General features: G+C 38.1%; 1 protein-coding gene across 5 annotated transcripts in view; it reads right to left on the bottom strand.

The window, feature by feature from the left end:
- Positions 1–224: 224 nt before the first annotated feature.
- Positions 225–15,266, bottom strand: part of Dmd (dystrophin) — a 1,456,297-nt gene continuing 1,441,255 nt past the window's right edge. For 3 of the 5 annotated variants that reach the window (XM_026777353.1, XM_005369731.2, XM_005369732.2), the window contains one exon: positions 225–2,780. In XM_026777353.1, the coding sequence (XP_026633154.1) occupies positions 2,683–2,780 (98 nt within the window). In that variant the 3' untranslated portion in view covers positions 225–2,682. Of the gene's footprint in view, positions 2,781–7,759; positions 7,792–15,266 lie in introns of all 5 variants that reach the window. The other 2 variants (XM_005369733.1, XM_013354668.1) reach the window with 1 other exon arrangement.

The raw sequence follows: 15,266 nt of genomic DNA, 5'->3' as shown, positions 1-15,266 counted from the left end.
ATAACATAAGAAAAGGGAAAAAGAGTCAAATAAACCAGGGCGTGAGCTTGTAGTCTCAGCAATCTCAGTTGCTAAGGCGGGGTGGATCACTAACCCCTGAGTTCAAATCCAGCCCACGTAGTACCATGAGATTCCCGCCACCTCAGAAGACAAAAAGGACAGAAAGAGTACTGAAGTAAGCAAAAAGAAGACTCAAAGCACCACATTCCGAACAACAGGTTTTGAAACAGAACTGCGTGCTTTATTGAGATACACAGTAAAGCAGTAATATAATACAATAGTAAGGCATATATTTGGTGAAGTCTGATATGTTGTGAAAATGAAGTAAAACCGAAGTTTAAAAAAATAATTAGTAAATGTTACAGTGTTGGTGTTCAAACACAATATATTATGATACTCAAGTAAGAATCCAGTACTTGGAAACAATGGTGATACATGCCATGTGATGGTTATGCTTCAGTTACATTGATTATGATTTACACTTTAATACTTGATGGTTATAAAGAACATGAAATGATGTCCAAATTACGCTTAAACTCAGCAATAAAGCTCTCAGTTTTTGTTCAAATATTTTGATAGATTCAATCCAGACCTAACATCTAAAAGATAAAACAAAACGATTAAAACAAATTTATGCACTCTATCTACCTCTGATTTTAGAATGAAACAAAAAACTTCTTAGTAGGTTGTAAAGTAACCCCTTGTTTTAAATCTTAGTTAAACCCTTGGGTAAAGAAAATATCCGGCATCACATAAAAGAGAAAAATAATGCAAGACTAAAACCAAATCACAATGGTTTTTTTTTAACCTTAGAGCTTTGGGTTTTCTTTTGGAAATTATAAAAGAAAAAGAGAGAATGGCGTCCACACAAGAGACAATTGGTGAAGCTGTGAAATTAGGTGTGCACAATTACCAGGAACACCCCAAAAGCAAAGTGAGGTAGAAATAGCATGAGAAGCTGTGTTTGATGTTAATTACAATTAATAATGTACAAAATCCACTCTCTAAAAGTTAATTACACTAGAAGTTAGAGGTAACAGATTTGCTAAATAATAGGACAGTGATTTCTAGTCAAACGATGATTTGTAAATGCTGTAGTTATACAATGGCATGAAAGAGGAAGTAAAGCTTTTCCTACCAGTCCTTAGCTTTCACCTTCACTTTTTCTCCTCTTTTTTTTTCAGTAATCTGCATTTGTTTATAATTTAGCCTGTCAGATTTACCAGAGGGTTCTGAGAGGCTTTTGTTCTTGAAACTGTCAACTTGCACCTTCCCGCTCACAGTCCTGTATGGAATTACTTGCAGGGAAACCAATGCAAAAAGACAAATGCAGTTCATGGACTTCTGGATTGACATTCACCAGGGTCACCATGTGATTGGGTTACTTTCTTACCACTAATCTTAAATCTTGCAGCATTAAAAAAAAAAACCTCATCACAATGAAAAAACAAAATCTAAAATCTAAAAAATCAACAACAGCAACAGCAACAACAACAACAACAACACTACCCTCTTCAGTTTGAGTGAAAGAAGAGGGCAGAACAATTTCGTTGTGATTATAGAGATGTCTGTATGTAGAGTGGTGAATATTCATCCCACTCTTTTACAGAGTAGCTGCTCCCTCATTGGGATTGACTGGGGAGTCACAAGTCTCAGCCCCTACCATCTTCCTCCTATTGTCCAGGAGTGAAAAATGCTTTCTGATGCTCTTTTGCAGAAACATCATTACATATAAACCATGGCATAGCCAGCAGCAGGAAGCTGAATATATCAACCAACAGATTACTCTGATACAGTGAGTCCTGTGTATTTATTCACATGTTCCTGAAAAAAAAAATCGAAGCTCTAGTTGTCAGTGGAAAGTTTAAAACTAGAAACATCTGGAGCCCGAGACAATATTTTAGTATGGTAGTGTTCTCCTGGCTTCAGGCTCCAGGGAAAATTCACTCTTGCCCAAGCAGATAAACCCAGATGACTAGAAGCAATTTATTTCCGTTAGGAAGTGGCAAGAACATTTGAAGAAGAAATTTCATATCTATTTATCTATACACCTATAGTATTTTTTTATACTTGTAGACATATAGATGTATAAAATGAAAGCCCATAGCCAGCCCCACTCAGTCAACAATTCTCAAAAGAGCAATATAAAGCAGTCATTTGGTGGTGTTAGAGGAAGTCCTATCTTTAATATGCAAGAAAAGAAATCATGAACTCCATATGAATACCACGCTCAAATAATGCAAAACAATGTGCTGCCTCATTGTGTGTGCGTGTGTGCGTGTGTGCGTGTGTGTGCGCGTGTGTGGGCGTGTGTGTATGTTTAGGGGTTTTATAAACAACATTTTTTTTATAAAGTACACTTTAGTTTACAATCTTTCTTTATAACTGTTATAAATTTTTAAACAACCCAAAATGCGTTCCATATAAAGAAATGGCAAGTTATTTAGCTATCAAGATTTTACATGTAGTTTTCTTTTAACTTTTTTGTACAATTGCATAGACGTGTAAAACCTGCCATTGTTAACAAAACAATAACAGACTTAGAAACTACTGAAATCTACAGTATAGTACCACTACCCTTCACAAAAATATAGATTTTATTTCTTGTAAACTCTTACTGTCTAATCCTCTTTGTTGTACGAATATTATAAAACCATGCGGGAATGAGGAGTTGTAAAACATTTATTCTGTTCCTTCTTCATCTGTCATGACTGAAACTAAGGACTCCATCGCTCTGCCCAAATCATCTGCCATGTGGAAAAGGCTCCCTACATTGTGTCCTGAAAAACAAAGAGAAAGAAGGACTTTAGAGAGGGCTCACGTATTGTTCCCCTGATCGTCATTATGGGGAGTCATTCCCATTTCAGGATAAAGACAACACAGAGGCTGCATTGAAGTTACACACACAGTTCCACTTTCCACCCATGTTCAGGAAGAAGCAAAGCCTTGTTAATGAAGCATTACATGGTGTTAGTATCAGCTTAATGCTGGATCAGCCTACTGGTGTCATTTGATGAAAAAAAAAATGTGAAGCATTGCATTTAACTTCCCAATTTCAACTTCCCAACTCATCTCAAAGAAACGTCATAGACAAGCACAAGGCTCTTACTACAGAGAACATTTTGTAATGGGTTCTTTCTCATTTTGTTGTATTTATTACAACTATATTTATTCTGCTGTATATACTACATTTTTCCTATCAAACCACTACCACTTCCCCTACTACCTTCACCGTTACCACCATAGGCACCCTGACACCCACACAAAATCTTCATTTACTGGCTACTCCAAGCTGTGAAGAATAGCCATACTATAGTGGGTAAGACCATTTTCTTTCCACTTTTACTTTGGTTGAAAAATAAACTCTAGATTTGACCTTTTTGTGCACCGTTCACATTTGAATTAGAAAGCTTCAGAACAAAAACCACTTTCCATTCCAAATTACTCTGCAGCCTAATTAGAATATGACCTATGTGTAGTGCAAAGATTTGGGGATCCTGAGAATCCATTTTTGCTGGCCCACTAAATGAGGGTTAACTATCAAACTAGCCTTTTCATAACAATGTGGCATGACCCGGCATTAATCCCCCAACATGGAATCAAGAGCATAATGTCTGTGGGTACTCTAGCAAAACTAACATCTAGAATAAGATAATCTGAGATATACTTTACAGCTCTCTCTTTTTTGTATGTCCCGTATTTCATGAGTCTGATTTTAATTCTTCAACCTTGGTAAGTCATTCTCTTCTTCAAGTACTGTCTTTGGAAATGAGATGCTTTATTAAGCCATCACTACCTTATCATATATCAATTTAACAGAGTCTCAAAATTGCTAATATCCCAATAAAAGGCAAAGATAGAACAGAGCATGTGTTCTGTTATTTATTTCAATAGAGACATACCTTTTTAAAACAAAATATGGGAAAATTAGAAGTAGGTTCATGGGCAAGAACTTATACAGTCATGGCACCAGATTGATTCGAGATATAGAAAATGTTTAATGCCATTCAGGTACTTATATCACGGTGGGTAAGTTTGTAAATCTCTCTGAGTTTTATTTGTGCAGAGAATTTTGTTTAACTGAGAGCTAATTATGTTTAAAAAATTACTTTGGCTTTTGTTTGAGACTTCAAATATAAAAACATTTAACAAAGCATAAGTACTATTCATAAAGTGGGCCAATGTTCTGGTAGTAAAAAAAAAAAACCTGGACTCATCTTTCACTTTCTAGTCTCATATGGATATTAGAATATATATTATATAATAACATAGGAAAGCCAGGTATACTAGTGCATGTCTATAATCCCAGTACTCAAGGAAGAGGATGTCAAAGTCAAGGCCAATGTGGGCTACACAATGAAATCCTGTGTTTAACAAAAAAACCAACAAACGTAAAATAAGAACACAAGCTCAGGAAGACATAATGGAGCCCTTTGTTATTCTGTGGATCTCAGAATGCAAATATACAAGTGAAAACCATAGGTTGGAGGGAGTCCCCTGCGTCTACTTTTCACTGCACAGCATCCCTGGGGCATCTTCACAATTATTCACACACTTCAAAGTCGATGGAGTAAATGCAATTTTTGAAGTATTAGCAATCTTAAGAAAGCCAGTAAAATATCCTTAAAGCCTGGCAGTGAATATAATTCCAACTGTATCTTATGACACATTATCTGACCCTAGGATACTACCTAATAGATAATATATTTTAAAATATAAACGAAGCAGGGAATACCTTGGCTTTTCCTATTAATTTATGGAAAATCAAAACTAACCTTTTAAGACTGCTGGCTAGGGGTTATATACTACAGTTCAAAAGATAGTAAAATAAATTAACGTACTAATAGAATACATTCCCAAGGGATATTTCCAGTATTTAAAATGGTGTTTGGTTACTACGTGGAAAAAAACACTTGACTCTCCATAAATACTAGTTCTAGTGGGTTTCTGTTATTCCAAACGTTGCCAGCAGAAAGAGAGTCTCATTATTGTTAATATACTACACACACTATCCTAAAATGTTGGTGGTATTAACCTGTTTAGACTGTTTAGTGTTGGTAAGAGACTTTATGATCATTCTTATGCTATATAAAATAAAACTTTTATAGGTGGCTTGTTAAATTTACATCATATGCTTGGTATTACATATTGGGTAACATAATTTATAAATACCCATTTTGCCAGAATAATGATTTTATTTTTATGGAAGCTTGTATTAGATATAGAAAACAAACAAAATAAAACCAAGTTTATTATTTTTGATAAAATACAGCCCCCCAAAAAACTTTCATCCATTGGAGGGATAAAACAGGGATAGAGGACACAGATTTGTATGCATCATGGTTCTATTATCCTTTTGTGTAAGGAAGAACATTAGTGAGGTCATCAACTTTACCTGATAAAAATCTAAAAATATTATTCAAATATTATACTATAAACACAAGAGGTCAAAAAGGAGCTTCAAGGAACAGCAATGCGCTTTGGGCACAACTTGACAAAAATGTATCTATAGAAAGTATCAGTTTAATCCATTATTAAGCGAGGATTATTGAACACAAAGGCACCATGAGCTGAACATTAGGAGAGTTTTATGTTTTTCCAAGTTGGCACTCATTGCAACACATTTAGTCTCACATGCCACCACTGCCTAAGGGAGTTGTTTTCCACAGTGATTGGAATTGAGACTTTCTGGCAAAGATCCAAGACCTCAATAGCAATCTGGCACTCTATTTTTTTAATTCAATTCCCAAACAAATGGTTAGCATTCAATTGGCCAAAGCAAAGCCAGAAAACTGTGGCAAAATAGGCTTATCTTTTCCCCTCCATAATATTATCTCTAAAAAAAATGGCCAAGTGTGAGTTCAGGGTATTTTCATCACCTTATGAAAATTATGGTTGTGTCTCTATGATGTCTGGGAACTTATCTGACTACTGGGACTCTCAGGTAGTAGTCACTGATTCAATTCAAGCTGCGAGACTGTGAAAATATTTATTCACGAATAAAACATGTTCAAGGATCTCAAAATTATTACAGATTTCTTGTCCACAAGAAATGTGAAAATTTAAGGTGGGCACTTACCATTAGAATCAGCCAAAAAGTCTTACACAGTAAGTATGTGAGTCGGGAGGATTCAATGCATCACTGATTCAAGTTTTCTTAGTTTCTCCTCCAGGCTAGTGTTCCCTCCCTAGAACTTCCATCCTTTTCAGGGACATCAGTGTAGACACCCCAAGAATCATTACAATTGTTATAATGGCATAGCAGGGTCTTGGCAGAATTTTTAGTATAACTACTTAGGTTTTAAACATGCTTTATATTATTTTCTACTGTTTTCAACTGTGTGTACTTGTGAGGGGGTTGATTGGGTTCCCTGGAGGTGGAGTTACAGGTGGTTGTGAGTCTCCCAGCATGGGTACTGAGAACTGAACGCAGGTGCTCTACAAGAGCAATATGTGTATTTCACTACTGAGCCATCTCTCCAGCCCCGTGACTACTTATGTTTAAATGTATCAGTGGCCACGTAGACAAGCATTCCTTCTGTGCTAAGGATCCAGCTCATATCTAAGAACATCCTAACTCTCCAGCCTAGCTCCTCAGATCAGCATATACCAGTGTCACATACCAGCATATACCAGCGGCATCTCTTGGGAGAGTTTGCCTGCCCCCCTTCCTTCATATTAACCTCTTGGGCAGGGCAATCTTATTCCACTTGGGCTGACACTTAGCACTTGGTCACCCAACAGTCACTTGAGTAGGTAAGTCCAATGTTCAGGTAATGAAGAAGCAGCATTTCATCACTGAATAACATGTATTCAGTGTTAATGCTGCATCTACTCATTCCAGTTCTTAAAAAAGTATTTTAAAAACACATCAAAACCATAACATTCATTTTTTAACCCTAATAGGTTACTATTCTGTTTGATTCCAAATGACAAACACAAAGAGTCTTCTAAAGGACATGTTGAGATGATGTAAGCCTTTCAACTACTGGGAAAACGAATGTGGCACTCAAGTCAGGCTTCCTGGACTCCATCCTTGGCTCTGCCACCCTGGACACTTCGCTTCCCCACTCCTTGATTCAGTTACCTTAAGTGTGAAAAAATAAGAGTTCAGAAGAGTACCTACCTTTGTGTTTGTCATGAAGATTATGTGACACAAGAATAAACGGCAAATGCCTACAACAGTGCTTGGCACACAATACATGCTGGAAAATAAACTTAGCTAAAATGGAAATGAAGGAGTGTAGGAATGAGGGAAAGAAGAAAAAAATCAAACCAAAAATAAATAAATAAATAAATAAATAAATAAATAAATAAATAAATAAAAGGAGGTCATCTTAGAAGAATAAAAACCAAAGACTCGGGCAGAAAATGCTCAGGTCCTTGAAGTGGAAGGAAGCTTTATGACTCATCAACCATGTTCAAGGTAAAACTTATTTTGAAGATTCTGTTTGTGTTGCAGATGGCATCAGATATGAACCGCAAAGTTCCAACTTCGCGGCTTGAAAGGGTGCTATATGTTTCAGAGACTCCTGTTCCCCCAACCCCTGCTGTTGTCATGGAGATGACAACGACGATGAACATTTGAGGAAGGCTCCTCATGAGCTGCAAGTGGAGAGGTGACGCCCATCTTCAGATGATGAGAGAATGTATAATACACACATGCGCGTGCACACACACAGTTCTTACACAAGGGCCAGACACAGAAAGCAGGATGAGACAGACAGAAGCCATGGCTGTGAGCCCAAGTCTCACTAACCTCTCTCACTGGCTTTCCAGGGGCATTTCTTCCTTTAATAATAGAGAGAGGAAGAGGCAGAGATATCAGAAAGGAAGAATAAAACACGCATAAATATACAGTTTCATTCCAATTTGCTTCTTTTACCAAACAGACATTGAGGTGACAATTCATTTATTCCCTTCTAGGAAAAAAAAAAACAGAAACAAAAATTCCACAAACATCTAATCAAATAACCTTTGCGTACACTTAAAGTCAGTGTAAACAGATAACAAGACCCAAAAGACATCATTTATAGTATCCATAAATTTCACACATTAAACTGGAGGAAAATCACACAGAATAGAAATTTGACAAATAGTAGTATTGTTTTCAAGGGTGACTGTAATAGAATCTCAAGCTTGGTATTCACCAATCTCATAATCTCTTCACATTTAACTTGACAATCAATGCATTAAAACATCAAAAGTTGTTTATTGTGTTAAAGCAGAGCCCCACAGAGGACATGAACTCTGTCCTCTTAGGAATAATGTGTTCTAGATCCTTGAAGCTGAGGAAGTCCGTAACGGGAGTGGGTGGTAAGGAATAAAAAGAAAAGATGAGAGAAAGGGGTAAGTCCCACTAAAGGACAAACAACAGAATGAGATCTGAAAACGAGCATTCACCCTCTTCCTCAATTCAACATGTATCAGGAACATTTAGAATCGATAGCTAAAGACTGTACTTGTTTTATAGAACCTCATGCATACAATTAAGCCTACTGCTTTGAAAAGCTAGGCTGTTAAGAAGCTATTCTATGATAATGTTCATAATTGGACACGCCATTTTACGTCTCCAGGATGTTCAAAAGCCCAGTGGCTTTTGATTTTAGCTATGGGACAGTTCTTCACACAGGCTCACATGAAATTTCCACATTTTGAGGAGATAAAACCAATAGCTGTGCAAGATCCTATCCAACATTATCATTCTCTCCAACTCTCCATGCTCAGTGTCTTCAAAATGATTCTGGAAACACTACTCTAGAATGTAGATACAGAGCTGCAAAGGGCACCTTTTATAACTCATATTGGAGGATTCAAACTTGTGATGTATGTGTAAGATGTGACATTTCGTCACTCCTTCCTTCTCTTCCTTCTTTTCTTCTTTCTGAATTTGACTAAGGGGGCGGGAGTCAGAGATTATTTGACCGTGTAACACTATGTATTCATGCTCTTCCTTGAGCCAGGGGCAAGAGGAAAAATGTGTACAGCAGTGTGTGTTACCAGAAGCAAACTCACACGTAAGGCAGGAAGGGGAGGAGACCATTTCATACTTTGTGGCTCAAATAAACCTACTATGGAGTACTCTTTCTTTTGGACTCTTTGACAAGATTTCTTTTAAAAAACTTAAAAAGAATCCTCTTAGTTCAGAGCTCTATTGTCCGGTGGCAGAATTAATTCCCTTTTATAAGGCTGTGGCCTTATGAAGGAGAGGGCCCACATCTCGGCCACCACTCTGTCCTCAGTCTTTCGTAGTATACGTGGATGCTACTGGTATTTTGTCAATACCGATGAAACTGAATCAGTCTTGATTGTCAACCTGAAATACCATGGAAGAGGAATCTCCAATAAGACTGGCTTGCCAGCAGGTGTATATAGGCATTTTATTGATTGGTAACTAATGTAGGTGGGTCCAGCTCACTGTGGGTGGTATCATCCCAGGGCATGTGAACCTGAGGTGTATAAGAAACAATAGCAGATGAACGTGAGCTTGGTAAAAAGCCATTGAGCATTGTTCCTCCATGGTTTCTGCTTCAGTTCCTGCCTCCAGATTTCTGTGATGGTGTCCCTTAATGATAGACACTAAAGTGTAAGATGAAATAAACCCTTTCTTCACCCAAGGTGCAGTGTTTTCTCACAGCAATAGAGGAGAAAACTAGAACATTATGGTATCAGTGAGGTCATGGCCAAGGTCTTTTCTGGGTTAGGAGTATGAGTGCTATCCTTCAGAGAAGTGGTTCTCAACCTTCCTAATGCTCTGACCCCAACCGTACAACTATCTTGTTGCTACTTCATAACTGTAATTTTGCAACTGTTATGAATTGTAATGTAAATATCTGATATGTGACCCCCAAAGGGATCATGACCCACAGGTTGAGACCCGCTGCTCTAGAGGTTGGACTCCAAGAGCTAACACTATGTACTGGCCTGTAACTTTGATTACCTTTAACTTTGGCAAGGACAGTATTGTGACAAAACTATGATTTCTACTCAGAATGGGATTTCTTGAATCCACAAGATTACAGATCGTTATCAATGCCACATGGAGACACATTCGGGTGACTGTCAAGTGGCTCCTGCTGAAAATAATGCAGCAATTGATATTTGATCTGTCCTGGGTACTTTTCAGAAGTCCTATTTTATGTAACCCTAGTTTCTCTTCAAATCATCTCTTGTCACTTGGTTTCCCATAGACTCACAAATAATTTACAAAAGAAAAGGCCCTTTTTCTAGAGCTAAGTTCAGTGTTTTCTCCTGTCCTAAAGATAGTTCCTCACTGAGAAAATACAAACTACAGGGTTGGGACATTTTAACATGGTCTTGAACAGTAAATAAGTGCAAATGTCCACTTGCATACTTTATTTCATGCATGTGTGCTTTAGAAAGTTTCTTTGCTCTTCAGTTAGGGTGTACATCTGACAATGTGGTTGTTATCAGGAAATGAATCAAGAGAAAAGGGAAGTGTGCTGGGGCGGTCCTAGCTATAAATCAGGGGTTTGGTCAGGTCTGGAGAAGTCTGGTTTCCTGAGGCTAGAACTTGAGATTACTGACTAGAACTCATGGTTTCAGAAAAAGAACAGGGAGAAATTATTGTTTTCGAGGTGCCTTTGCCTTCAGCTTTCTTAGGTCACTTGTGGCTTAAAAATATTCTAACGGTTAGGATTTAAGGTTGATAACCATTTTAGGGTTTCTCTTTTATTACTAGTCAAATGTGATTCATATGTCTATACATTAATACTAAATAAACAGGCTCTCTGGTGTACAGACAGAAATGCATAAAGCAATTCAGCTCCACAGCTTTGCTGAGCCGAACGCTGATCCACCCTGAGGCTTGTGGCTGTGTATAAGAGTCTGAATGGACACAAAATAAAAGTGTAAGGCAGGGCTGAGCAAATTTTCTCTGCAAAGCACAAGGCAGTAAACACTTTAGGGTATATAAGCCACACAGTCACTGTAGCATTTATTCAATATGGTCACAACTACGCTGCTTTTAGGGCAACCATGGACACTATGTAAATGAATGGGCGTGGCTATATCCCAATAACCTTCATTGATACAAACAGTAGGGGGCTAAATTGGGCCCAAAAATTGTAGCTTACTGGTCTCCAGTGTAAGTGAATAATTTACCATAAACTTTGTGGCTTGTGTAGGAAACAACGGTGCTTGCAGAAGGTGGGAGTACATTATGCTTTGGCCTGATTTAAAGAAAATTATAATTTATTTTATGTGCATGGGCATTTTCCCCACATGTATGCCTGTGTACTACATGCCTGTTTGGTGCTCACGGAGTCTAGAAGAGGGCACAGGATTCCCCTGAAACTGGAGTTAGAGATGGTCATGAGCCACCATATGGGTGCTGGGAATCAAACCTGGATTCTTTGGGAAAGAAGCCAATACTCTTAACTGTTGAGCTTTTTATCTAGGCCCTGCTTACTTTCATATTCTCTCTCTCTCTCTCTCTCTCTCTCTCTCTCTCTCTCTCTCTCTCTCTCTCTCCATATCATCTATCTATTTATTTTGATGCTGGGGATTGAACCCAGGCCCTTGTTCTCATTAAGGATATGTTACATCTTCAGGCTTGCCTTTGTTTTTTTCATATTTCTCCTCCATAAAAGAGCCATGGAAGATGATCTGAATATTAAAAGATAGCAGGGTTGACAAAGCTATTTGATCTGGGGGCATCTGGAAGAATATATGTGAACTTATTTAGGCAGCAGTGGTATAAAAAAGGAAAAGATGCCATGGGCTGTTAGGGATAAAATTCTGTGGAATAGATCAATCAGCAAGAAATTTCAGAGGTAGAATAAATCCTCAAAGAGGACTATTTTCTTGATCGTCTTAATCACTAATGTTGTCTTGTACAATATTATTTGTTAATCTGTCTAAAGGAGCACCTCATTTTAGGAAGTCCAATAAAGTCCAATACCACATCAACAGATAAGCATTTCTTTCGTCAATGTGCACACTTGTATATAGAAATCTACATTTGTAGACCACTAAATGGTCAGAGATACATGGACATAAATTGCTTAAAGTACTCAATCTTAAATCGTATGTATTGCTTGTTCTTCTCATGTAGTGTTTCTATGCAATAATGGTGGAGATTCAGTGAGCGTCTTAATGTAGATGGTGTGTATCATACTATAATTCAATGTTTATCCATACTTAAAGAGGGACAGATTATAGATAGAGAAATAGGCCAGACAGAAATTGATGACTGTCCACTGAGCACCCAATTGTGAACAACTAACTATACCTAAAGACTAATGAGGAAAGATAAAAATCACAGAGTTAAATGTGCACGCTCCCATACCTTGGGGTGTGCTGCAGTTTATATTGCCCAAAATTCAAACTAGAGACAGCCATGGCTTAGGACTAAGTGGAGCAACATGCTCTCTTTATTAATTTGGATAACCGTTGAGCAAAACCATTGTGATAATATCAGAGGCCTAATTTAACTTGCTGAATGGCTATGAACAAGGAACCTAGCTTCTTTGTGCTTCTAAGCACTTTGGAAATAAAAGCTAAAGATGAGGTACCTTTAGGGCCAGGTTTAAGGCACACGTGTGGCAAGCAGGAACATAGATGTAAATCCAAAGCATACCATATTTGTTTACTCTCTATATGTATGGCGATTTTAATTTCTTTCTACAAAAAGCTTTTCCTCATTGGAAATTAACTAGCAGGGGAAAGCAAACCACGAGGTGGTTTTTAATAACCCATTTCCACTAAATGTCAGACCTCTGGCTTTGACATCTGCTTTGAGTTACTGAAGCAGCTGTCTGAAATAACTGGAGCAACCAAGATCTTCGCTTGTTTCTGGAAATACAATGCTTGGAACATGGACAGAAGAATCAGAATAAGACTATCAAGTCCTCTAAGACATTAGCTCAGTCTTGGCAAAAACTTGTATGGTTAAAAAAATTAAATTATTTTTTGAAAGATACATACATGGGCAAGGAAATCTGAGACAAGGTAGAGAAGAAAACTTTTAACAGTGGATCAGAAAAATCAATTTAGCAGATTGTAAGCAATATTTTATTCCTGAGCAAATTAAACAGAAACAGAAGACATTACTGCTTAACACAATTTTTGTTTCTGATACTTGTATACACATGTGACTATAAGTGAAACTGTTGTATCTACATTTATGTATGTGTATAAAAGCACATAAGCAGCCGACTTTACTTTAGTATCCTAGTTCGTAATGAAAACATGCATAATACATATTTAAACTAGACTGGTGGCCACTATTCGGTGTATCAAAGATGCTTGGATAACCTTATGAAGTTTTTTCATTGGAGGAGTCTTTAATTCTCAGATTTAAGATTATCAGGAACTTCTTAATATCATCCTAACATATGTACCTAATGGTATGCTGTCTCTGCCTAATTCAGCTGTTTCTATTTACACACAAAACGAAACACAAGCGTAAGTGTACACATACGCACACACATGCACACATACACACTCACACACACTGCTTTTCCAGTTATAAATATTTTTAGTTACAAATAAATGATTCCAACCACATAGGTCCTATATTAATGCTTAAACTAGCAGGAAGCAAACAAAAAAATACTAAGATCATAGCGTCACAGAAAGCCCAGCCAAAGGGCTGGAGAGACAGTTGAGTGAGTGCAAGCAAGGCCTGCTGGATGAAGACCTGAGTTTGGGTTCCTAGCACCCATATAAAAGTTGGGTATAGTGGTGAGCACCTATGAGCATACTACTAGGGGAAGTAGGGTAGACAGGTGGACCTCAGGGGGCTTCAGCTCATCTAGTTAACACTGTGAGTGTGCTTCAGCGAGCAAAACTGTCTCAAAAAAGAAAATGCAAAGAGTTAGAGGAACACACCAGTTTCTGGCCTCCAGTTCTAGGTCCTTCATAACACACACACACACACACACACACACACACACACACACACACACACACACACCTCTCTTTAAATACTCTGAGAATTTAGCGATTTACTCTCTTACAATTTAGTGGCTTTTGTTTGCCTTCCAAAAATGAGTTAATTTTTTTCAAGGCAGTGGGACAGATTTGAGATGAGTCCTTTCTCCCATATCAGAGCGCTCAAATCAGCATTTAGGGTATCATATTATTCCTTAAGTGCCAATTTAATAACAGGACCCAGGTAGGCTGAACAGAGCTTCCCCGGGGCCCAACCAAGCAGAGCAAAACTACATTAGAAAAGGTTGACTCTAGGCATGGGAACTGCAAATATGACAGTAGGGAAGGTATATTCTTCATGTCTCAGGAAGTGTCTTCCACGTAGTCTACCTGTGAGGACTCTAGACGTGGGGTGCAGCTGGCTAATACAAAGGATTTCCTTTTCAAGCTGATCAGAGTAGACCTGGGCCAGGGGTCTTGTGCTTATGTGTTCTCTGCTATATTCCTGTGGCTTAGATGTAGAAGAAATGTCCAGGCGACTAACAGAATAGCATTTAGCCTCTCACAGAGCAGGTAAGCAGGCCGCCAGTTCAAGAAGCTGGGGTGAAGCACATGCCTATGATCTTTAGGGAAAGATGAAGGGGTGACTAAATGTGTTGTAGATGCCCCCAGCCCCGAAGCATCTAACCACCTTGAAGAAGAAACCGCTACAATAGTCTAATTCATTTCTCCCATGCAGACTGCTTCAGGGATTCATTTTTGTGAACTATATGTCCGATACAGAAACTGTATTAATGCATCAAGTTCTGAACTTCTTTGGAATACTGCATCCCACTGAACCATGAGTTCCTGGAAAACCAGGAACTTGTTCTTTCTTTGCCTTCCTAACACTTTCTCTGCTACATAGTAGGGACTAGTAAAATCTGGAAGGACAAAGTGAGGGTGACAAAGGCGAAGGCATTTTTATTTCTCCCAAGCTGGTATATAATCTTCTCTTTCTAAATAATGAGAGCTAACAAGAGGAGATACCTAAAAGTGTTAGGATGGGGATGGGGCAAGGGGTTAGTGGAAGACAGGGAAGAGTTCTATCCGTTAAAAATCAAACAGTGGTGTTCAGCAGTCAAAAGATGGCTGGTACAGACATTTAAAATTAGCTTCCTTGATGGTTCCTTAGCAACGCTCTACCAGAACATTATTGCCTTTAATGTGCACTATACAACGTTCACTCACACATCAAATAGCTAGGAAATGGCCATTGTTAACTGACACTGAACAAAAAGATAGAGAAAACACACTACTCAAAAGACCCTCCTTATTGCCCTTATGGAGACAAACAAAACCCTCCGATTTTCCACCACTGTTCCCTGCCT

Source organism: Microtus ochrogaster, unplaced genomic scaffold (assembly GCF_000317375.1).
Source record: "Microtus ochrogaster isolate Prairie Vole_2 unplaced genomic scaffold, MicOch1.0 UNK58, whole genome shotgun sequence".
In the NCBI taxonomy this organism is placed as follows: domain Eukaryota; kingdom Metazoa; phylum Chordata; class Mammalia; order Rodentia; family Cricetidae; genus Microtus; species Microtus ochrogaster.
This window is presented reverse-complemented; position numbering and strand designations above follow the sequence as displayed.